General features: G+C 43.7%; 3 protein-coding genes and 2 long non-coding RNA genes across 11 annotated transcripts in view; 3 read left to right on the forward strand and 2 right to left on the reverse strand.

The window, feature by feature from the left end:
• LOC106961530 (serine/threonine-protein kinase PAK 6-like) overlaps positions 1-2790 on the reverse strand; it is a 16268-nt gene extending 13478 nt beyond the window's left edge. For all 4 annotated transcript variants that reach the window (XR_001427788.1, XM_015055317.1, XM_015055316.1 and 1 more), the window contains exon 1: positions 2621-2790. The gene's annotated coding sequence lies outside the window, so the exon portion shown is untranslated. The remainder of the gene's footprint in view (positions 1-2620) is intronic.
• Positions 29-4058, forward strand: LOC106961535 (uncharacterized). Its single transcript, XR_001427790.1, has 3 exons — positions 29-184; positions 680-752; positions 3972-4058. It is a non-coding gene; the product is annotated as an uncharacterized LOC106961535 (long non-coding RNA).
• Positions 2632-3160, forward strand: LOC106961534 (uncharacterized). Its single transcript, XR_001427789.1, has 2 exons — positions 2632-2724; positions 2802-3160. It is a non-coding gene; the product is annotated as an uncharacterized LOC106961534 (long non-coding RNA).
• On the reverse strand, positions 3895-11325 carry bub1ba (BUB1 mitotic checkpoint serine/threonine kinase Ba). Of its 3 annotated transcripts, XM_015055320.1 has the most exons (14): positions 10994-11325; positions 9587-9620; positions 8910-9085; positions 8734-8822; positions 8587-8660; positions 8382-8509; positions 7378-7641; positions 7255-7287; positions 7020-7148; positions 5911-6005; positions 5676-5828; positions 4833-5120; positions 4659-4753; positions 3895-4086 (listed from the first exon to the last, which is right to left on the reverse strand). In XM_015055320.1, the coding sequence occupies exons 1-14, from the start codon at positions 11073-11075 to the stop codon at positions 3966-3968; spliced, it is 1761 nt and encodes a 586-aa protein (XP_014910806.1). In that variant the 5' UTR covers positions 11076-11325; the 3' UTR covers positions 3895-3965. The 3 variants fall into 3 exon arrangements, with proteins under 3 accessions (XP_014910806.1, XP_014910805.1, XP_014910804.1); XM_015055319.1 differs by having other exon boundaries at positions 3895-4083; positions 7255-7641; XM_015055318.1 differs by having other exon boundaries at positions 7255-7641.
• LOC106961533 (kunitz-type protease inhibitor 1-like) overlaps positions 9776-21675 on the forward strand; it is a 16749-nt gene continuing 4849 nt past the window's right edge. Inside the window, exons 1-11 of one of the 2 annotated variants that reach the window (XM_015055322.1) lie at positions 9786-10011; positions 11772-12451; positions 14035-14195; positions 14869-15010; positions 16845-17015; positions 17112-17147; positions 17240-17368; positions 18296-18346; positions 18435-18605; positions 19547-19615; positions 20343-20970. In XM_015055322.1, the coding sequence (XP_014910808.1) occupies positions 12058-12451; positions 14035-14195; positions 14869-15010; positions 16845-17015; positions 17112-17147; positions 17240-17368; positions 18296-18346; positions 18435-18605; positions 19547-19615; positions 20343-20518 (1500 nt within the window). In that variant the 5' untranslated portion in view covers positions 9786-10011; positions 11772-12057 and the 3' untranslated portion in view covers positions 20519-20970. Of the gene's footprint in view, positions 10012-11771; positions 12452-14034; positions 14196-14868; positions 15011-16844; positions 17016-17111; positions 17148-17239; positions 17369-18295; positions 18347-18434; positions 18606-19546; positions 19616-20342; positions 20971-21675 lie in introns of those variants that run through there. The other variant, XM_015055323.1, reaches the window with a different exon arrangement.

Genomic DNA, 21675 nt, shown 5'->3' on the forward strand with positions numbered 1-21675 from the left:
CCTGAATTCGGACACAGCTAATAATAACAGAACTGGACATGGCGGCTCCATTCAGCACCGGCGGCAACTTCTCTGAACTGTCAGAATGAGAACGGCTGAGAGTTATTTCTGTATTTTAAAACATGATGAACAGCAGCTTCCAGAACATCAGAAACTTCCTGATCATAAGTGACAGTATGTTCTGGTGGAGTATTTTTAAATTGCTCAGATCATTCTGTTTTTGTCACACCTGCCACGTTGGTTTTCATCTGCAACAGCAAAACGCTGCAGGAAAACGGCTCATTTCTTTCAGAACAGCAGCTTTCACCGTTTTATACCTAAATGGCTAAAAACCAATTTAAATGATTTCTGTTACTCTCTTTGTGGTGAATTTGAGATTCTGCAGGTTCAAAAGATAAAAATGCAAAGACATAAATTATGATAGAGAACTTGTAAAACTTACAGCAATATAATTATTTAAAAAACTGAAAATATTTCAATATTTAATATTTTTTCTGCTTTAACATTAATGTGATAACCTTGTTACGGTTTATGTCTAATTTCTGGCTAGTTTTGTTGAGTTTATCTTATCCTAAATCAGCTTCGGCTATTGGTCGCTTAGTCATAAAATTTGGGATTTATTTGTTATTTCTGATCAAAACAAGAGCATGTTTCACTTCCCCTCATCTTTCTTCTCCAGCGGAGCGTTAATGAACCGATGCTGCTTGTTTGCCTGCAGGATACAGAGGATCAGCTGGTTACCTGCTCACCAGGTGTGTGTGGGGTGTGTGTGGGGTGTGTGTGTTTTCAGGGTGTGACTCACCAACATACCAGAGGAATCTAACTCTACATGACCAGACAGCTCCTGCCTCTGACTGGAAACCAGCCTGGAAATCAGACTGGAACCAGTGACTGCGCAGTGAGAGCGCCCTCCAGTGGCATGACTGAAAACACGTGGTCAGGTGACTCTATCCGTTATTTGGGCTCCTTATTAGAGCTTAAATATGAAGTTAGATGTTCTCTACAGCTTGAAGAAGAAATGAGTCTCCAGAGCAGGAAGTTTCATGTTTTTTAAAAACAGGATTGGAAAAAGAAGATTTCAGACCAAACTGGACTCACTCTCAACAAACTCTGCCTCAAGTTATTTTTACAACTCAGATATGCACAAAAATTGATTAAAACGGGCCTAAAGTTAGATGTGAACATGTTGGAATAAATAATGAGTCTTTATTGAAACTGTTCAAATGTTGATCCAGATTCCCAACGGCGTATTTGGACTGATATAAAATCAGGAGTACATTTCCACCAAAAAAAAAAAAAACTTCTCTCAAAATTGAGATAAATCAGAGATTTACTAGAAAAAAATACATGGAAACATCAGAGTTTCAAAAGTAAAAGATGTTTGACTTTTGGACATTTTTCTGTTTCAACATTTGAGAATTTTCAACTTTTGAATCTCATATATTTCCATGTTTTTCTAGAAAATTTGTGAGAATTATCTCAACATTTCTCTGTTTTTGTCAGATATTTAATCCCTTTTTTCTACGTACCATGGAGCTAACCTGCTGTTTAAAACCCAAACATTAAAGTAAGAAATCAGTTAAAAGCAGACAGAAACATGGCAAAGAAAGTCTGAAACTGATCCAGAACTGATCAGAATCGATCTAAAGCCTGGTCCAGGTGGTACTCCGTCTCACCCAGTGACCGCTGGAGATCCAGAACTCCCAAAAAAAGTCCAGGAATCATTCAAAAGCTACAGACAAAGTAATAATTCCCAAACCGTCAGACAACCACTGATCCAAACCAGCTTTCCAGAATCTGTTCATGTTACAAACTACATGACCTTAATAATACCTATTACCAGCCAGAGGTTTAGTGTCGGGTTAGTTCAATTAAAGGTCATAATCTGTCTCTGTCCGAGCCAACTGGTCTAAACTGGGATCAGAACCAAAACTAATGCAAATAAAATCTCCAAATAACAATAATGTGTCAATTTATGATCATTTACTGCCTTAATTAACTAAGATTTATGGTCAGTAATAATCAAACGAATCGGTTGGAAAATATCGATATTGTTTGTTCATTAAGCCAAAGCATTCCACCAGTGACCAACAGGGGGCGCCACGAGCAGCATGAAAAACAAAACAAACGAGTTTGTGCAGAAAATATTGAGAAAGTTTAGCGGATGCTGCAGCAGCGGTGGCATTAGAGACCCGACATCTGCAGGCCCGTCTCTGGGCCGAACCAGAACCATCAGAACCGCGTTAGAACCCCAGCAGAAAAACACTGCAGCTGGGCTGGCAGAGCAGAACCTCAGAGCTCTGGAGACCCGACCGGTTGCTCAACTGGATCATGAACCAGGTCAGACCTGGAGCTGCTCTCAGATCAGTTAGCAGCCGTTCATTCATGCGGATCAGTTTACAGCAGCACATCCGGGCGGGACGGGGTTCGAACCAGATCCGGTTCCGGCTCTGACCGCTCTCAGCTCCAGATGTTCTGTCAAGGTTCTGCTGAGAACCAACAGGATGAACTAAAAACTGTTTTTCTCTTGAAAACAAAGAGCTGAACGGTTCTGAGGATCCGTTTGAGTCGGAACCGCAGAACTGTGACCCGGATCCGGTTCCGCCTCCGTTGTATTTACCTGGCCGTAGAGTCCAGGTGGGTCCAGATCCTGCCGCGCGCTCTGCCTCTCTCCGCTGCTCCTCTCTCTCCTCCCCCACATCTCCCTGTCTCACCTTGTCCCAGGTAAGTGGGCGGAGCCTGCAGATCAGGGACAGACTGGAGGAACTCCGTGACTTTTATTTTTATTATTTAAAATTTAGTGGAAGAAGGAAGTGTCAGGTCAGACCCTCTGAAGCCCACCGGCCCAGTTCGTGATAGGAAGCGGCAGTTTGTGCCGATCTGAAGCCCAGGATGAGGCGCAAGGAGCGGCGGGCCCCGCGGCCTCAGGCGGGGTGAAGAAACAAAGAGGAGGCTCCCTCCGGTCGGTGCAGGCAGCAGCATGCCCGGTTCTCCCTCCGGGCCCAGCAGGACGTGACTCAACAGCCCGAACCGCCCACAGGTCCCCGCCTAACGCTCCGAACCTCAGCGCTCTGGACGGATTTTCAGCTCAACGCATCTTTATACAGATGGACGAATAATGTTGGACTGAAGCTTTAAACTTATTAAATAATTCAATTCACATGAATCTTTATAGTTCACTCAGTTATAAAATATCTGAAAACTATCCAGTGTGTTAAATAAAAAGGATTAATCTCAGAAACTTTCCAGAAAAATTATGGAAATTTCTGAGTTTCAAAAAGTCAAAACCTGAGAAATTTTCAGATTTATCTCAGAATTTTTTTTAGAAAAAAAATTGGAAATTTCTGAGTTAATTTTTTTCCAATAGCTAAAAAAACAAATTTTCTAGAAAAAACATTTGAATTTCAGAAGTTGAAATTTTGCTAGTAAAACAAAACTTTTAGATTAATTTCTAGAAAAGATTAGAACATTTCGGAGTCTGAAAAGTCAATTTAAAAAATGAGTTTCAAACAGCTGAAAATTTGCTAGCAAAAACTCAGAAATTTTGAGTTTAATCAGAGATTTTCAACTATTTAGAAGAAAAATTTTAAGTTTGAAAATTCAAAAGTTTTCTATAAAAACGCTCAAATTTTGAAATAAATATTAGAAATGTTCTAAAAAAAAAAGAAATTTCTGTTAAAAAAAGTTAAAATTTTGCCAGAAGTGAAATTTTTTTTTATCTCTGAAAACCTCAGAAATTTTGAGATTGTTGTCAGAAATTTATTTGGAAAAAAAAAAAAAAAATGTAGAGTTTTTTTCAGAAATGTCTGAGAATAATCTCTATTGACAGGAAAATATTTTTCTACCTACAGCGCCCCCTGCTGGTTCCATGATCAAATGAATAAACCAAAGAGCGGCTGCAACAAATAGTGTTTTATTTATTAATGAAACCAAATATTAAACAGACGACATGTAACCCAGGTGCTTCACAGGTAAAGCTCAGAAAGCTGGTCCTTCAGCTCCGACAGGATGGAGATGGACGAGCGACCGCCGGCGTTCAGCAGCAAACCGAAAAACCTTCGCCAGGTCGACGTGAAGACGTCGCTGCAGCAGAAAGAAAAGGAATCAGCCACATTTTAAACCTTCAGTGTTAAACTCAGAGGCAGTCATTTAAACTGCCTCTGATAAACCAGTTTACTGTGGTAGATAAAACCAGTTCACCCAGTGTAATGCTGTGGATTCTGTGTTTTCCTCTGCTTACACACTGCAGCTGACATAACCATGTTTATGTCAGTCACACATAGACAGACTGATCAGCCTTCAGGGAGGGAACAGACTGGGAATAGAAGCTAAACTTCTTCACCTCACCTGGTTCCATCCATCAGGTGAGCCCAGTGCAACTCTGGTTCTGATCCATTTCTATGACATGTATGGCTTGTAACACTTGATCATTTTTCAGCATTAAAGCCTGTTTTTATGTAACCAAATCTCATCATTTCTCAAGGTAATTTACAGAACTGAGGGGTTCTGGTCCTGAAACGGGTAAACGGACCTGGTGGATGAAAATGAGAACTCCAGCAGTAATAAACCCAGTTTCCTGTGGTTCCTACTGGGCTCCACCAGCTGTATCTGAGTGTTTCTGTTCTACATGTCGGTAACCGGGTCGGACTCCACCGTACTGCTTCAGTGTCCAGCTGCTGCCGTGTCTCTCTGGTTTCATCTCGCTGTTGGTCAACAGGAAGTAGATGGTTTCAGCCACGCCCACCAGGTCCACCTGCCAGGACACGGAACAGACCCGGTGAAACTGACCCGTTCTGAGCTGGGGGCCGTTAACGTGACGAAGGCGTGCTTACGGTGTGAGGCGGGTCGGCGGGCTGCAGCAGACCCAACCTGATGTAGCCCTGAGCGGACGGGATCTGCTGGACGGACCGGACGTCTTTCTGCAGATCCAGGTCCAGCGAGGACGACCAGTCCAGGGGGAAGAGCCAGTCCTGGTTCGCCGCGGCGCCGCAGGAGGCCAGCACGCCGGGCTGCAGCCCCGCATGCAGCAGGCTGCAGCCGTGCAGCTGCAGCACCAGCTCCAGCAGCCTGACGGCTGTCACGCCGACACGCGCCAGATCCGGGCCGCAGTCCGCCACAACCTGACCACAGAACACACCAGGTTACCGGGAAAACTGACGAGTTACCATGACAACGCACATGACGCACAGGGAAGAGTTACCATGACAACGCACATGATGCACAGGGAAGCGTTACCATGACAACGCACATGATGCACAGCTGTGCGTCGCAGGCGACTCTGAACCCGTTCAAGCCAAAACATTTTGAGAAAAACATTCATTGTAGCATTTTATTCCTGTAATATTCTGACTTTATTTTTGTAATATCATGACTTCTTTAAAGAATCATGGGATGCAAAATAAAGGTGATAGTTAACCAAATCATAATATTGATTTTTACATCAATGTATGACTTAATATTATGAGAATAAAGTTAAACCCATTAAAGCACTGAGCAGATCCTGAGGACAAGTCAATGTAGGGGAGACAAAATGTTTTCCAGCTGAACAGACACTGAAGTTATGATCTTTGGACCTAAAGAGGGAGGATCTAGAGTTATAGATCTAGAGTCAGAACAGATTCAGTTGTTCCAGCTGGAAACCAGAGATCAGACTGAATCTGACTGACTGGTCTCACAGTGAGCTGGTGGTCTGCGGGCGGCGTGTAGACGGTGACGCAGCCGTCCTCAAACAGGAAGCAGCTGATCAGAGCAGCTCTGTCAGCAGACGGCGAGTTCTCCTTCAGGCGGGTGAACAGGTAGAAATCCCAGGGGGCCGAGCAGCGCTCCACCTGCAGCAGGAAGCATCAGTCAGTCACGTGACCAGCAGGCAGTAGGCGGCCAGCTGGGCCCATCAGAACCAGGAAGACTCGCCTTTATAAACACAGACTGATTATCTGCAGCTGCTCTGAAGATGGAGACGCTGTGTCTGTCCAGAAGTCTGCTTTCAATGAAGAATGTGTCTCCCCCTAGTGGACAAAGCAAAGTAAAGCTGATTTCCTTTAATTCCAGGCCCGGTGTCACATGACTCAAGATGTTTTCATCTTTCTGAGGCTAAACGTCGTCAGCTGGAGGCAGACCTGCTGAGGGTCTGTTTGGGGAAAACATGGCTGCTGAGTCAGGATGAACCTGCAGCTCCGGCTTGTTTCCACCTCCAGGCTGAAGAGTTTTAGTTCAACATGGAAGAAAACATTTTCTGGGGTTTTCCACGTTTTCCGAACTTCAGCATCATAAGTGAGTTTAGAAAAAATATTTTCTGATTTGTAGCAGCCAGAGAATCGATTAAAACAGAGAAATGTTTGTTTTGGTTTGTGTGTAATCTGAGGAAAACTAGTTTTCACAAAAAGAAAGAAAAACTGAAACCTGCAGATTTAACATGCAAACAGAAAGTCTGTCACAATAACCAATAAATCAATTAACCGTGTGATAAATTAATAGTTTATCATGCAGTAATTTATTGTTATCATGACAGGCCTAGTTGGAAAAAAAGATTAACCTTAACTGGTACAAAAACCAGTTTACTCTGGTAAATTAACCCAGTTTACTTAAGATACATCCACAGGTATTGAACCAATTGCCAGTGAAAATATCAGCAGCTTGTGAACAAAACCCAGAAGTGTTTGAGCCAAGTCATACAGTTTGAACGTAAATTACTCCGATAGTGACCAGATGTATGTAAACTTCTATAATTTGAAAAAGAAGTTTCTAAAAATCTTCAAAAAAATGTTCTTAAGTTTTTTAGGAGTTAAAATAATTTTGGACGTTCTAACTGAAGTTTGGTCTGATTTAACTTCAGAAAGTGGAAAAACGGTGAATGTAAACTTCTGGTCTAAACTGTGAACCAGTAGAGAGCAGAGGGACTGAGGACTCGTCCCTGAGGAACTCCTCAGGTCGGCCTTTAAGGTCCTGCTCAGCTGTAATCGCTACAAATTAAAAATCCCAATCTGGAGTTAACGATCCAGAACCTAAGTTCAGAATAATACCGAGGTCCAGAAGGCTGCACTCCTCAACAGCAGGTAGGGGGCGCTGCTCCGAATGAAGGTTTGCAGAGGAAGTGATGTCAAAAAGATCCAACAGCTGTCGACGGACTTCTGGGTCGCAGGGATCTACAGCTGGAACACAAATCAGAACTCCAGAACAGAACCGTTTCTGCAGAACCCACTCACAAAACGAACATCCGTTTCATTTTCTAATTCAGGAACCTGGAACCTTCCGTACCATGAGACTGACTGAGAGTCTCCTGGTTCTGGTCCTGGTTCTTCTCCTGGTCCTGGTTCTGCTCCTGGTCCTGGTCCTGCTCCTGGTTCTGCTCCTGCTCCTGGTTCTGGTCCAGCTTCTGGTTCTGGTCCAGTGGACTGAAGTTCCCCCCGGACAGTTCTCCAGGAGAAGTGAGGGATGCGGCTTCCACACTGATCTCCTCTATGGGGCTCAGCTGCTTTTTGGGTTGAGAGACGCTTTCCTGGGAATCCGGGTCCCGCTCGGTCCGGAGGTCCCGCTCGGTCCGGAGGTCCCGCTCGGTCCGGAGGTCCTGCTCGGCCCGGAGCTCCCGCTCGGCCCGGAGGTCCCGCTCGGCCCGGAGGTCCCGCTCGGTCCGACTCGGCTGACCTGAGATCAGACAGGCGTCAGCAAACCGAACACATAAGAACCACCAGCCTGATCTGATGGAGGGAAAATCAAACCATGAATCCTTTGAGTTTAACAGAATTTAAAGAAAATGATTGAAAACCAGGAAGTTTCAGGAGAATTTTGAGGTTAAATCATCAAAATTTCAGCAACTTCTTTATTTTACTTCTTGTTATTTTTCTTACTTTATATTGTAAGTGACACGTCTGTCAGGTTGTGTATTTTCATTATTCATAAAACATTTTTCCTTTGCTGCCTCAGCAGAACAATCAGAGTATCTTCGGCATGTTTTGTGCTGAACAGTTGAATTCTACGACGGAGTATTGGAAACAAGCTAATCATTTTTGGTTTTATATTACAAGATAAATTTGTAATAATCTGAGAATAAAGTTGCAATTTTACAAGCATAAAGCCAAAATATTATAATTTTTTTAATAACAGACTTTATTATTGTAATATTATGACTTTTTAAAAGTAATATTAAGAAAATACAGTTTAAATTTAAAAAATAAAAAAGTTCTACTATCATGAGAATAAAGTCAAAATATTATGATACAATTTTTTATCATAATATTTAGAATTTTTTCGTTATTCTCGTAATATTAAATTAAGTTTTAATGAAATTAATGAAGTCAGAAAATTATGAGAGTCATAAGATCAGGAAAATAAAATCCGGATCATTTTAGAAGCATCTCCTGCTCCAGCGCTCAGGTTCTGGTCACCTGGTGGCCGGTTCTGCTGGTGGTTCTGGTCGGGTCGGGTTGGAAACTGGACCCTCACACACAGTCCCTTCTCATCGGGTCGCAGGAAGACGTCGTCTGGCAGCTCGTCTGAGGATGGCTCCGACTTCCTGCAGAACAACAGTCAGATGGTGAGATGGGGGAGTTCTGGTTCCGGTCCAGTTCTGATCCGGTTATAGTTGGTTACCTGACGGACTCTTCGGAACCAGACTCATCCAGTATTTTGAAGGGAGCAGCAGCAGGTTGATCCACGTTGCTGATCTGACAGGAGAAAGAGAACTGTGAGTCCATGGTCATAGTCAGTGAGCAGAACCAGAACCGGGTCAGAACCCACCTGTTGGGACTTTCTGAGCAGCAGCCTCTTCTTCTCCTCCAGCTCCTGACTCAGCTGCTCCTGCTGCTCCTTCAGGTGTCGCATCTTCTCTGCAGGAAGCAACCAGAAGCTGAAACTGAAGCGCCAACTCTCGTTTCCCACAGGCAGTGAAGGCATCATTAGGACAGCGAACGCACCTTCCATCTCCTTCTGTTTCTGCTGGTTGTATCTTTCAGCCCGCAGCTCCTCGAAGCACAGCTCCTCCCCTCCTCTCATCAGGTCCTCTTTACAGTAAGGGCTCCACTGGCTGGCCACGCCCCCATCATGAAGCCCCGCCCCCATGTTCACCTGCACCGTGCTCTGATTGGCTGACCTGTAGCCATCAAACAGATCATTTCTTTTAACAATTTGTGCATATATTACACCCGGAATATCACATTTTAAGTGTTTATTTTAATATTTGTTTTAATAGTTGATTAAAACCAAATATTCCTGTTTGTGTGAGTTTTTCCTTCCACTCAACTTTCCAATAATTTGTTGAAATATTGCCAGTTTCTTTAATTATTACCATTAGAGGTTGGTTTAAAATTCTTGCCAAACATGTGACAACTGTCTTCTTCATGACTCTTAAGACTATAAATTATTTTAATTTTTAAAATATATAATTTTTAGTGATGTGTAATACTGTAAAAATTTTAATTTTGCTGTTTTTTATTAACCAGAATCAACAGAAATATACAAATAATTTGATTTATAATCTATAATACTTAAAGTTCAACTGAATCTTTAAATCAGTTAGTAAACTGTAATATTTTATTTAGTTTGAAAAAACATTATAAAGCTGCTCTGCTTTAGCTTTACAGATTTCACTTACAGAGAGCTGACGGACAATCCTTCCATCTCTGCACCTGCATCGATCAGAAACAAAGAATCAATAACTATCAACAAGCTCATAATTGTTAAAGAAAATTAGCCTTCTCATCTCAAAATTAGTTGAATATTCAAGTGATGATGTAAAAAAATAAAATAAATAATTTACAAGCCATTTGTGCAATAATTATCTAAAAAAAAAACAAGTCAATTCTGCAAGAGAAACCATAAAAATCGCCTATCACCTTTAATTATTTCTAACTATGGCAAACCTCCTGTTTGAGTTGTCATGCTTTTATTCTGAAGGGGCAACTTCCCGCGTAACGGTTAGCGCAAAAGCAGCTCAACGGCAAACTAAAGAGATAAGATAAGTTGTGACGGAGATAAAATGTATGTAGCTTTTGGCAGCCCTCTTGATAGACACACAAGGTATGTTTATGACGTAAATAAGTACAAGTCTGAAATATTGTGACTTAAACTGTGCATTTGTTTAATAATGTGCCAAAACTAAAGTTAATTTAGGTTGTAAACGTTATTAGAACAGCAGTTTTCAGAAACATAATCGAACAGTAACAATGCACATAATGTTAAAATAATAATACAACTGCCAACATGATTCAGGGATATTTTAAGCCATAATGTTAAAAAAGACAGGTAAGAAAACGGAACATATTGGCTTCTGATCGTTATGACGCTGACTGGGCGCTGAAGGGACCAGGATTAACTTAGCCTGGCATGGAGCAGGACAGCTGCACGGGATAAATTACCATGGTAACTTATGTGCTTCTGCTTTTGTGGAATTAAGCCCAGGCTTAATTAAACCAGGGTATCTGGAAACAGAGGCGCAAAAGGTGGGTATGCAGCGTATGCAACGCATAGGGGCGCAGCACCAGAGGGGGCGCCAAAACCCCGTCTGGAGGGGGCGACGCGCCGATTATGTTTTCCCATACAGTTCAGCGCCTCACGCTCCTTCACCTCTCGCACATAACGAGGTACATGTAGCGAGTTTTACACTCCACGTAGCGTCGCCTGGGGGGGCGCCGATTTATGTTTTCGCATCCACCTGAATAATGTGCAGTTGCGCCACTGTCTGGAAACTACCAGTTTATTCCACTATCTTGGATTTGGGATTCAGCCGTCCGATTTTATGGAAATCATCACTTTGTGGTTGTTGTTTATTCTGAGCCGAATTTGATCAAGGGCTTGTATTAGGCCGTATTTAGGTTTAGCGTCACAAATGTTGGCGTTCTTACTGTCAGTAATTCGGCTGAAAACGTCAGAGACGTGGATAAAAATCGTTCGAACGAACCGTTAGACTCATAAATGCTTACTGTGAACACCAGCGAAGAAAGGATTCACGTTTTGCTTCAAGTATTAATTACAGAACAATAATAAAACACGTTTTTCTTACCGGAAGTGTTATGAAGAAGACCAAAACAAGATTCAAACAACCCGCTCTCGTCACAGCCTCTCGCTGGCTTCCTCTGGCGCATATGATCGGTCCCAGGGTGTTGCACCGCCCCTACTGGCTATAACTTGTACTGCACCATAAATATTCTGTTTTAACTCATTTTTTTGGCAATACTTTGATCTTTTTACCCTTTAATATTGCTATTATACTGGTCTCAAGCTGTTCCAATATTTTCCTTAGAACTTGCCGTTATCAACAGTCATAATTAACTTATGTCAGTGAGTAGAATTTTCAATATATGAAAAAAGGGCTAGAGAAACTACTACTAATAATAATAATAGTAATAATTAATAATAATAATAATAGAGTTATTATTAGAGGTATTATTAGTATTATTCCAATTATAATTATTCTTTTTATAATTATTTTGTTGAAGAAGAAATAAAAGAACAAGAATAAATTAACATTAATAATACAAAATAAGATAAAACCTAAACAAAAAATCAAATAAAGTTTTTTTTTAATGTATTTTTATTTGTTTAGGTTAGATGTTCTCCTCAGAACCCTCTGAAAGATAACAAACTGACATAAGTATTTTCAAATATATATAGGAATAAAATCAACGCATATCTATTTGTTGTGACTTTGGATGAACCAGTCAAAAAAAAAAAATTGAAATCAGCTTATCCGTTTGTAGTCACAGGAGATAAAACTTGCCAATGTGTAGATTTATCCTCTTCCTTCTTTAAAACATTAAATGTTGTGATTTTCTCTCCAGGTTTGTGGTGAAAACAGGAATCGCTCACAGTGGGATCCATTTCTGCAGTGCCACCAATTTTTTCTGCTCCTCTCCCTGAAACCTGTCCTCTGCTTTCTGTGGGCCACACCTGAGTGACGTCAGAGGCGCGTCACCTCATTGGCCTGCTGTGTGTTTTGTCTTCCTGTCAGGCAACAGGTGAGACACACCAAAGCAGCGCGCGCTGAGGAGCGGCTCAAACGTTCCCTTTCTGTCGGACTGAGGCGGACTCTTCTCCATTTTCCTCGTCAGTTTCGAGCTGACCGAAATGTTCCGGTTCTGTACTTCCTCTCTGCTGCTGCTGGTTCTGCTCCGCGGCGCGCGGCGCGGCGCGGCAGAACAATGCGAAAGCGGCGGCGACGCGTTCGTCTCCGGCAGTGAGAACTTCGTTCTGGACGCGAAGGACGCGGTGGAGGACGGCGCCGCTCTGCTGGACACGCAGGCCGTGTCCGTGGATGAGGAGTGCGAGACGCAGTGCTGCAAGGACCCACGCTGCAACCTGGCGCTGCTGGAGCCGCGCGACGAGGAAACGCAGGACACGCGCACGTGCGTCCTGTTTGACTGCGTCCATAAAAATCGTTTTGTGTGTCGGTTTGTGAACCAGGCCGGATACAAGAGCTACATTAGGAGGAGCACGTACCAGAGATACCTGGAGGCACCAGGTGAGGGCGCAAACACCAATCAATACCTAATCAATAGCAACAAATCACCAGAGAGAAATGCAGGACAGTTTTAATTCAGCAGAACGATTGATCCAGATCTAATTTCTTTAAATTATCTTACTTTGTCAATCAATAATTGTCTTTTAAAACTTTTTATGAAACTGAAACAGCTTATATGAGTCAGAGATCTGCCTTTAATTGTTATGTTTTTGTTGTTTTCACACGTCAGACTGAGTTTTAAAGAGACAGACTCGGAAAACCAACATCTGCTTGACTATCGCCCAGTCCTCCACAAGTAAACATCCACAGGAAAACTTCTTGCGTAACAGATGGATGACTTTAAGAACCACAGCGTGCTTGTGATGCCCCTGGCTGCTTTCTGCCCTGGGCAGAGAGCCTTATTCACAGTCACTGTCACCACTTTGCAAATCTCAAGATGGCACAGTTTTTCTGTTTAAAGTCAATCCAAGAGAATTTAGGTGTATAAAATGGTTTTGACACCAGCAGCTGGAATTTGAAATGTTCTCCAAGGAGTTTATCAGCTGAAAACGTTTTGTAAGAAAGATAATAAACTGAAGGACGACGGTTGTTTCAAGTCTGGGATCAGAGGCTTGCTGATTTCATCTCCGTTCCTGAAGATGTGAGTCTCAATTGCTGTTCGCCTGCTGGAGTCGGCGTTATCTTTGAGATTATTTATGTAGATTAAGACCAAGAATTGGGAATAAGTTGTGTCCTTGTGACAGGATGCTGATTAAAAGGTTTTTCTTTCCTTGGCTAACACTGCATGTTGTTTGTTCTTGATGGTCTGTAATGCTGAATTGCAACGATAAATAGTTTTGTGAATTTGAAATTTCTTGGCTGCCGTCTCATTGGCGTTTATTTCCCCGTTCTGTGAATTTTCTACTGTTGATGACGGGCGCAAACATAAAAACACTGCAGACACAGGAAATGGAAAAAAAGAGGAAAATGAAAATGAGCAAATCTGAAATGCTCCAAACTTGCTCTAGAAAAAGGAAGTCCTCCAGGCCACTAGAGGGAGTCGGCCACCAAATCACATGACACCAGACCTTCAGTAAAGGCAGAATATTCAAAAGAAAGATGGAAAAGGCACACTACACTTAATGCCTTTTTCAATATTTCATGAAAGCGGCATATTTGTGTATATAAAAGCTCCTCCAGACTCCCCCTAGTGGTCTGGAGGACCTCCGTTTTGTAGAGAAAGTTTGCAGCGTTTCATATTTTCTGTTGCTTTTGTTTTGTTTTGCTTTGCTTCCATTTCTTGTGTTTGCAGAAGTTTTCTGTTGCATTTGTTTTGTGTGTTTTGGAGTTTGCATCATTCATGGGGTTTTTTTTCAATGGTTTTCGGCGCTTGCAGCCATCATAGTTTTCATCTTGAATCAATTGTCAAATTGCTAATGTGTTTCTTTTTCAAGTTTGATAAAGTGAAGACACTGAGTGGAACTGTCCCTTTAACAAGGAGGACATTCATCTGAAATGCTCTGATAAGAAAATGAGTCAAAGTGTTTGTTCCGGAGGAAACGCTGTTTCAGTGTCGTGTCGTAAACAGATCTGCTGTTTCCCAGGTGAGCTGGCTCCGCCCATCGCCAACGCCGGCCCTGACGTCGTCCTGCAGCCCGGAGAGAACGTGACGCTCAACGGCTCCGAGAGCATACCGCTTCACCACGCTAAGATCTCTGACTACAAGTGGACTCTGCAGAGCGGAGACCACAGCCTGAAGCTGGAGGTAACACCTGCAGGGGGCGGGGCTTCACCTGGTCCTCAGGTGGTCAGTAGAACGTCAAAGCAAACCATTTAGAGCTGCTGGGAGTTCAGGCTGGCCCGATTCATCCCAGAGTCCAGTCTGAACAGGCATGAGCTCAGAGTTGGGTAGGAACTAGTTACTTTTACTCAGTTACATTTACTTGAGTAACTTTTTTTGAAAAAATCCACTTTGTCCTTTTACTTTTGCTTGGGTCATTTTATCATGAAGTATTTCTGCTCTTATTTTAGTAACATTTCTGGATTTTCTTCCCGCTGAATGAAAAACAAACGTGTTTCAACCAAAACCTCACCAGACAGACACACAGCTGCAGTTTCTGAAGTTTGTTTTATTCAAAGAAACTGATTTGGAAACATTTTATTTTGTCACTTATGTTAATTTTTGTCATTTTCATTCTTGAAATGCCAACATTTCCACTTTTGGTCCGTCTGATGATGTGATTTTTAAATATTAAATGATAGATAATTTAATAGGTTAATTTTTTGGACGGATGCTTTTTACTTTTACTTGCGTATAATTATTTTGTGCTCCGTCTCCTCTGAGGTCGTAGTCGCGTCTCTCCATCCATCAGAGCGTTTTCCTGTCTCTCCGCTGACCGGCCCGTTAAGTTCTCCCGTTTTCCTCTGACTTCCTGCAGAAAACCAACCATGACGACCAGGTGAGGCTCTCCAACCTGCAGCCGGGCTCCTACGTCTTGAAGCTGACCGTCACAGACTCCAAGGGGAAGAGCGGCCATGACACGGTCACCATCATGGTCCTCACCCCAGAGCTGTCCAGCTGTGAGTGCTCATGGGAAATGTAGGCCTTGCTGCTGATGTTTGATGCACATGATCGGTTTGCCGGTAACTGGACAGATTGCTTAGCATGACGTCTGTTTTCAGATCGTTCCTCTGAAGGATCTAACAGTTTATTCATAAAGTTAAAGTTGGTCATGAATCGGCTCAGGGTTTTGCTGACGGGTCGTCTCCCGGTCAGTCGAGTGTTGAAGCGATCTGCTGCCAGGTGGGAAACTTTTAAGGAATCTTCTCAGTCAGTTCTGACCTGGAGGGATCGATTCATTTCTAACAGGATCTACTTCCTGTTGGTTGAACTTTGAACTGAACTTTGTCAGCTTTTCACAAAGTTTGTTGCTTTTCTGATGGATCTCCTGACTTCTAGTTGATGGTTTAAGGCAGGGGTGTCCAAGGTGGGTCCTGGAGGCCCGGCATCCTCTCCCTGGTTTAACGCACCTGGATCCAATGGTGGCTCATTAGAAGATCTAAGAGGAACATTGACAAGCTGAAAGGTTGTTTCTACCACCAGGGAGAGATGCCGGGCCTCCAGGACCCACTTTGGGCACCGCTGGGTTAAGGTGTAAACTTTATGATCCTGCTGCCTGTTGGTGGATTACTTGAGGCGTGTCTTACTCCAGGTGTGGAGGACGAATCCGCTGGGCCGGCCTGGTGTAATGGATCTCTTCCCATCTGTTCATTGTTTAGACGCTGATTTCCTGCCCTGCTCCCATCGCCGCGGCGCTCTGCATGTTTTTGATGCTTCGCTGCTCAGTAAATACCTGTCAACCAACCGTCAGTTAAAACCAGCTGCACTGAAGGGAAACGTCTGAAACCTGCAGGCGGTTTAAGGGATCCACTGCCTGTCGGTCCCTTAAAGTTTGACCGGTAAAACTTTAGGGATCTACTAACTTCTGATTGGCCATTTCAAGACTTAGTCTCTTCTGTTGGGTTCTACTAGCCGGCAGTGAAACATTTAATGAATCCAGATTCATCGTTTAAGGAATCTTTATGCACCAGTTTTGAGTGGTTTCTTTATTTCCATTGGTTCTTTGAAGGATCCACTCATCAGTGGAAAGCTTTAAGGAGAAACCTCCAGTCAGGTGACTCATTCAGGGATCTACTAACTGTTCTGGTCACCTCCCTTTGGTTTCTGAGGGATCTGCTCCCAGTCGGTTATTGGTTTAACTGGTAAACTTCCTGTTGTGGATCCACTAACTGTTGACTGTTAGGATTTCCTGACAGTAAAGTTGCATTTTAATAATATATTGACATAAATACTTGATTTAACTGGTTTCTGAACTCTTGGTTCAGATGCTGACAGTTAAAGTTTTTCACTGATTTAAAACTATTTTATAATTTGCAGCTTTTAGTTGCAGTGAAAAGTGAATCAGTGCATTTGTTGCATTTGTTGTGCTAATGTTTGGTGAACTGAATCCCAGTTTTCATGCTGATGATCGACGCCTCTCGTCAAACTGGCTGGACTGGTTATTTACACACACACACACACACACAGTTTCACACGGCCTGCTCAGCAGAACCTGCTCTGCCAGGTCGGCTCTCTGATCTGACAATCGTTTTAGTTTAGCAGTTTAGCTGAGTTTTGTCAAACTGTTTGATGGAGTATTGGTCCTGGTTCTGAGTGGTCCCGGCTTCGTGACAGCCGCGGTCCTGGCTGTGAAACACTTAGCGTCTCCATGGTTACCAGGAGGTCAACACCGCAGCACTCCTTCACCACGCCCTGCTGTGGGTTCGTGTTTACACCAGCTGCTCAGCGGCTTGCTGTTTAATCTGGGTCATGTTTGAAGCCACTCACAGGAAGTGATGTCATGCTCTCCCTCAGTGTACTGCCTGGTTCCGCCGAAGACCGGCCCGTGCCGCGCAGCGTTCCCTCGGTGGTTTTACAACACGACGACGCGCCGCTGTGAGAAGTTTATCTACGGAGGCTGTTTACCCAACAAGAACAACTTCCTGTTTAACACAGAGTGTATGTCAGCCTGCAGAGGAGTCACAGGTAACACACACACACACACACACACACACACACACCTTTGATGTTGATGACACAAACCAGCTCCTGGTGACACAATCTGTGTTCTTTTGTCCTCAGTTTCCTCAGAAAGGAGCATCACTGTAAACCTCCATAGTGAGTCTCACTACTCAACTCTTCATATCAGCTTACTGTGGGAGGGTTTGGTCTAAGTGTGTGTGTGTGTGTGTGTGTGTGTGTGTGCGCAGAGGAGTGCGGCTCACAGTGCCGCCCCAATCAGCTGACCTGTGATGACGGCTGCTGTTTGGACCGGGCTCTGGAGTGTGACGGCGTGAGCCAATGCAGCGACGGCTCTGATGAAAAGCTCTGCAGCAAATGTAATCACACACAAGATCAGTTTATCCACCAGTTCTGACTTTACTGGAGAAATGTGCAGCATTGCTTCATAAATACAGGAGACCTCTGTGTCGTATTTGACATTAAAGCAAAACAAAGTTAAAAATGTTCAGCATCTGGAGGGACAGTTGGGCAAACTGGGATGAGATCAAGTCATTTACTGAGTCTGAAGGCCATTTCAGTTTAGCTTGAATCTGATCGGATTTCTTCTGGAGGCCTTTCAATGAGGCTGCTTCAGACACGCTGCACAATGAAAAGGTAATCATCAGGATAAACGGGCTAAAGAAAACCATCTGACCGTCTGGATTAGCTGAGTCTGCAGTTTATTACAGGCTATCAGAACCGTCCCTCAGCGCTAGAGTTCAGCTACGTTCTCCCAGTTTGGACTGGAGGAACGTAGCTGATGGAGAACATATGCTAATCCGCTAATGCACCACTAACAGAGCAAACTATTTTTAATTGAGCGCTTTTGCTAATGCGTTTAGCTTCTCCTAATGAAACATTAGTGTAGTTCAGGGGTGGGCAGTCCTGGTCCTGGAGGTCCGAGTCCTGCAGCTCTTAATGTCTCCCTGGTCCATCACACCTGGATCCAGCAGCTGAATCTCCTCCTCAGTGCAGTCAGGTTCTCCAGAGTCCTGCTAACGACTCAGTATCTGACTCCGGTGTGTTGAAGTAGAGACACATCTATAAGTTACAGGAGACCCTCAGGCCTGGAGCTGCAGGAGGTTTTAGTCATCGACTGTGAGAACTACAAAACTTGGTCTTTGTGACATATTGTGGCTATCAACATTGTTGAAGTTAGCGCATTAGCATTAGCTGCCACTAAATACAATGTTGGCGTAGCTAAGTTCTGAGTTGAATCCTGGAAACATGGCAGCTAAAGAAATGATCCTCCTTGTCTTCTCTAGTGAGCCGGACCTTCAACCGCCTGCTGAGCGTCAACGTCAGCGACCTCCAGGGTGAGTTTCTCCTCCGGTTGCCATGGTGATCAGTCCTCCAGGAGAAAGTGGGTTGGACTCTGACCCAGCTCCGTTTGGTTCTCCGCAGCTCAGTGCGTGGAGCCTCCTCGTACCGGCCCGTGTCGGGCACACTTCCACCGCTGGTACTACAACCCTAAAGACAGGAAGTGCTTACGCTTCATCTACGGTGGCTGCGACGAAAACGGGAACAACTTTCAGGACGAGAATGATTGCAGCGAGACCTGCGACGGCGTAACAGGTGAAGAGTTGATCAACGCTGGGCTTTAGAGGAACATCAGCAGGTGTTGGTCGGGTTGCGATGCGAGACGAAGAGTCAGCCTTGAAGAACCTCCACACTCTGCCAGAGAGCGTCTGGTCTGAGAAACTGTTGGACTGAAGGAGTTCAAGCTAATGTTCTCTTTCTGTCAACAAGAAACCTTTGACTGTCAGCTCAGATAGATGGTTAGAAACCCAACAGAACCAGAACCGGTCTCCAGCTAAAACAAGAACCCTGTGGCTCTGGAAACCTGTAGAGGAACTGACAGATGCTAACTTTTTCCAGCTAACGTTGACCAGGAGAAAGGCTGAGCTGTAGGTAGATCATCCAGCCTTAATGCGGTCCAGCTGGGCCTGGACAACCAATCAATAACTATATGTATCCCATTAGACACATGATCAATATCCATATATAATATGTCTGATGGAATATTCAATCGTTTCACTTACAATCTGATCCAAAACCGCACAGCATTCTGGGAGATGTAGGATGAGGAAAAGCTTTAGCCTCTGAACCGCTCATCACCAGCTCAGCTGGGTTGGTGGTATTCTTTGGTTACCTAGCAACTCACTCATTCATTGGTTACCTAGCAACTCACTCATTCATTGGTTACCTAGCAACAACCTGTTGAGTAACTTGCGCAGCAGCAGTTTCAGGTTTCACCACCGTTCCTCGTAAAAATATAAATGGCAGCATGGAGGGAAAACTGAGGCTAAAACAGGAAAGGTTTGGCAGTATGTCAGATATTTAAAACTAAAATCAATAATTATTGATAGACCGATTCCAGACACTGATATGTTGACAGGTTTTCAGAGCGTCCAGACTCCGGCCTCAGTTGGAACGTTTTTAATGAAACACGTTTTACCTCCTCGGGGTCTGAAGCTCCTACAGGAAACCTGAGCTCTCCGTTTCTGTTTCTGCAGAGAGGAACATGTTTTCCAGAGGGATGTTTGATCGTTTCGGGTCTGATGATGAAAAAACTGCTGACTCAGGTACGTTCACCAGCGTTACAAAGCGCCTGACCCCGACAGGTTCAGGTTCTGGATGTTTACTGACCTTTTATCTGATAAACAACAAACATGGCGAGCTTTTTACAAAGCAGCGTCCGTTTATTGGACTCTGATACCCCCAAATAAAATCCATCAACACCTTGACCTCTACGAGACTTCTGATTGGTTCGTGGAGACAGTATGAGGAGGAAGCTGCTCTGACCAGAGGAGACATCCAACCGTCATCCAACCACCATCCATCTGTTCATCCATCCTAATCTGGGGTCGGGCAGATGCTGAAATTGTAGCACCAAAGGGGGCGTGGCTTAGAGGGGCGTGTCTCACAGAGGTGTGTCTGAAGCTTGGTTTATCTTTGACGTTTCTCCATTCCAAACTTTTGCAGCACAAAATTTGTAAAATATCTGGTCTTCCTAGTGGAAGCATCATAAATCAGGCTTCACTCGTGTTTTAACCGGATGCCTCGGTGGTCGCCTTCATCAGCGGAGTTGGCTCCAGAGTCATCTGTTCATCCGATGCTAGCATTAGCATTAGCCTCCCGCCCAGGGTTTGCAGAGGGAGCGTTCTTAGATTTTGTCTGGTGCTTTTGTTCCCTCCTCAGAACGGTCGTAAAGCGCCGGGGTGAGAAATGTTTGTTGAATAATAGCGTAGCGCGCGCTCTGGCGCCTTCCTGCTTACTGACAGGAAGTGACCTCGCTGTCTTGTCCTCCAGGCTCCGTCGCTCTGGCTGTGATTCTGGCGGTGTGCGTCTTGGCCCTGCTGGTCATCGTGGGGTACTGCTACCTGCGGAGGCGCAGGAAGGCCCCCAGCCGGTCGGCGGGCCCCGCCCACGCGGCGCTGTCGGAGCAGGACACGCTCGTCTACAACAGCACCACCAAGCCTGCCTGATGTCGCCATGGCAACCCGGCAGGCATCCTCATCCAGCTCCTGGTTTTATTTTTTTGTGTCCTTTTCCTTTAAATTTTAGTTTTTTTCTTGTTGTGGTTCATTTTCCTGAAACTTTCTTGTTTCAGGTTCAGTTTGTGAAAATACGGGAATGATGAGAAACTGGATTTTATTTATGACGCTCGTCAGCCTCAGACTGTTTGAGCTGCAGTTCCTGGTCAGTCTGAACAAGTTTCTGAATCAGTGTTTGGGGCTCAGGGTTTGTTCGTTTTGTTGCACATCGTATGGATAAACATGTCTCTAGTTTGTTCAGTATAAATCCATCGACAGGAGAAGGAAGAATCTGTAGAACTTTTCATTTTTAACATGTCGAGCCTCTGTTTCATTTCAGTTTTTAGTTCAGGACCAAATGTCCTGAAATGTTTCAATGTTTAATAAAAATGAAATTTAAGAAATTTCTCTGTGTGCTTTTTGCTTCCTGCAGCTGCTGCTCTGTCTGTAAGATCATTTTATTATTTGACATTTAGATGACATTTACTGTAGGCCTTGTCGAATTGAAGCGTCATCGAGAGCTGTATCCAAGCATATTCGTAGAAAGTTGAGTGGAAGGAAAAAGTGTCAGAGGTGCAACAGCTGCAGCTTTGACATTCGATGGGAAGCTGGATGGAGCTAAATTTAGATCAAAGCAGATTCATGTGTTACAATGACCTAGTCAAAGTCCAGACATAAATCCAGATGAGAATATGTGAAAGACTTGAAAGCTGAAATTCTCAGATGTTTTCCGACTGAGCTGCAGAGAAACCCAGCAGGTCTGAGTTTGCATTGAATTAACAGAAATGTTTTGGTGTTTAATGAAAATGAAATTTAAGACGCAGCATCGTGTGCTTCCCGATCTAATATAGCCACTCCTTTAAGTCTGCAAGATTTTTTACATTTTTTAGCATCGCTAAAGAAGCTGGCTGTATGCAAGCATATTCGTAGAAAGTTGAGTGGAAGGAAAAAGTGTCAGATCATTCTTTCAAATCTTCTGATACTTTATAAAGCAATGCATTCTGATGTTCCCAAGATCTTTAGAAGAGGAATAAACCCACAGCATCACAGTAATTAAAAGTTACATCAAGGCAATAAGTCAAAACTGAACCAAAAATAGCTGTAGGAGA

The sequence above is a fragment of the Poecilia latipinna genome, unplaced genomic scaffold (assembly GCF_001443285.1).
Source record: "Poecilia latipinna isolate Pla-1442-1.1 unplaced genomic scaffold, P_latipinna-1.0 Scaffold1310, whole genome shotgun sequence".
NCBI classification, from domain to species: Eukaryota; Metazoa; Chordata; class Actinopteri; order Cyprinodontiformes; family Poeciliidae; genus Poecilia; species Poecilia latipinna.

What these genes read in the sequence shown, in the direction of transcription:
- bub1ba (XM_015055318.1), bottom strand. Translation starts at nt 11,075, where the DNA reads ATGCGCCAGAGGAAGCCAGCGAGAGGCTGTGACGAGAGCGGGTTGTTT. An exon ending in GAAACAGAAGGAGATGGAAG is followed by an intron (nt 8,823 to 8,909) that starts GTGCGTTCGCTG and finishes TGCTTCCTGCAG; the next exon opens with AGAAGATGCGACACCTGAAG. An exon ending in GGTTCCGAAGAGTCCGTCAG is followed by an intron (nt 8,510 to 8,586) that starts GTAACCAACTAT and finishes GTTGTTCTGCAG; the next exon opens with GAAGTCGGAGCCATCCTCAG.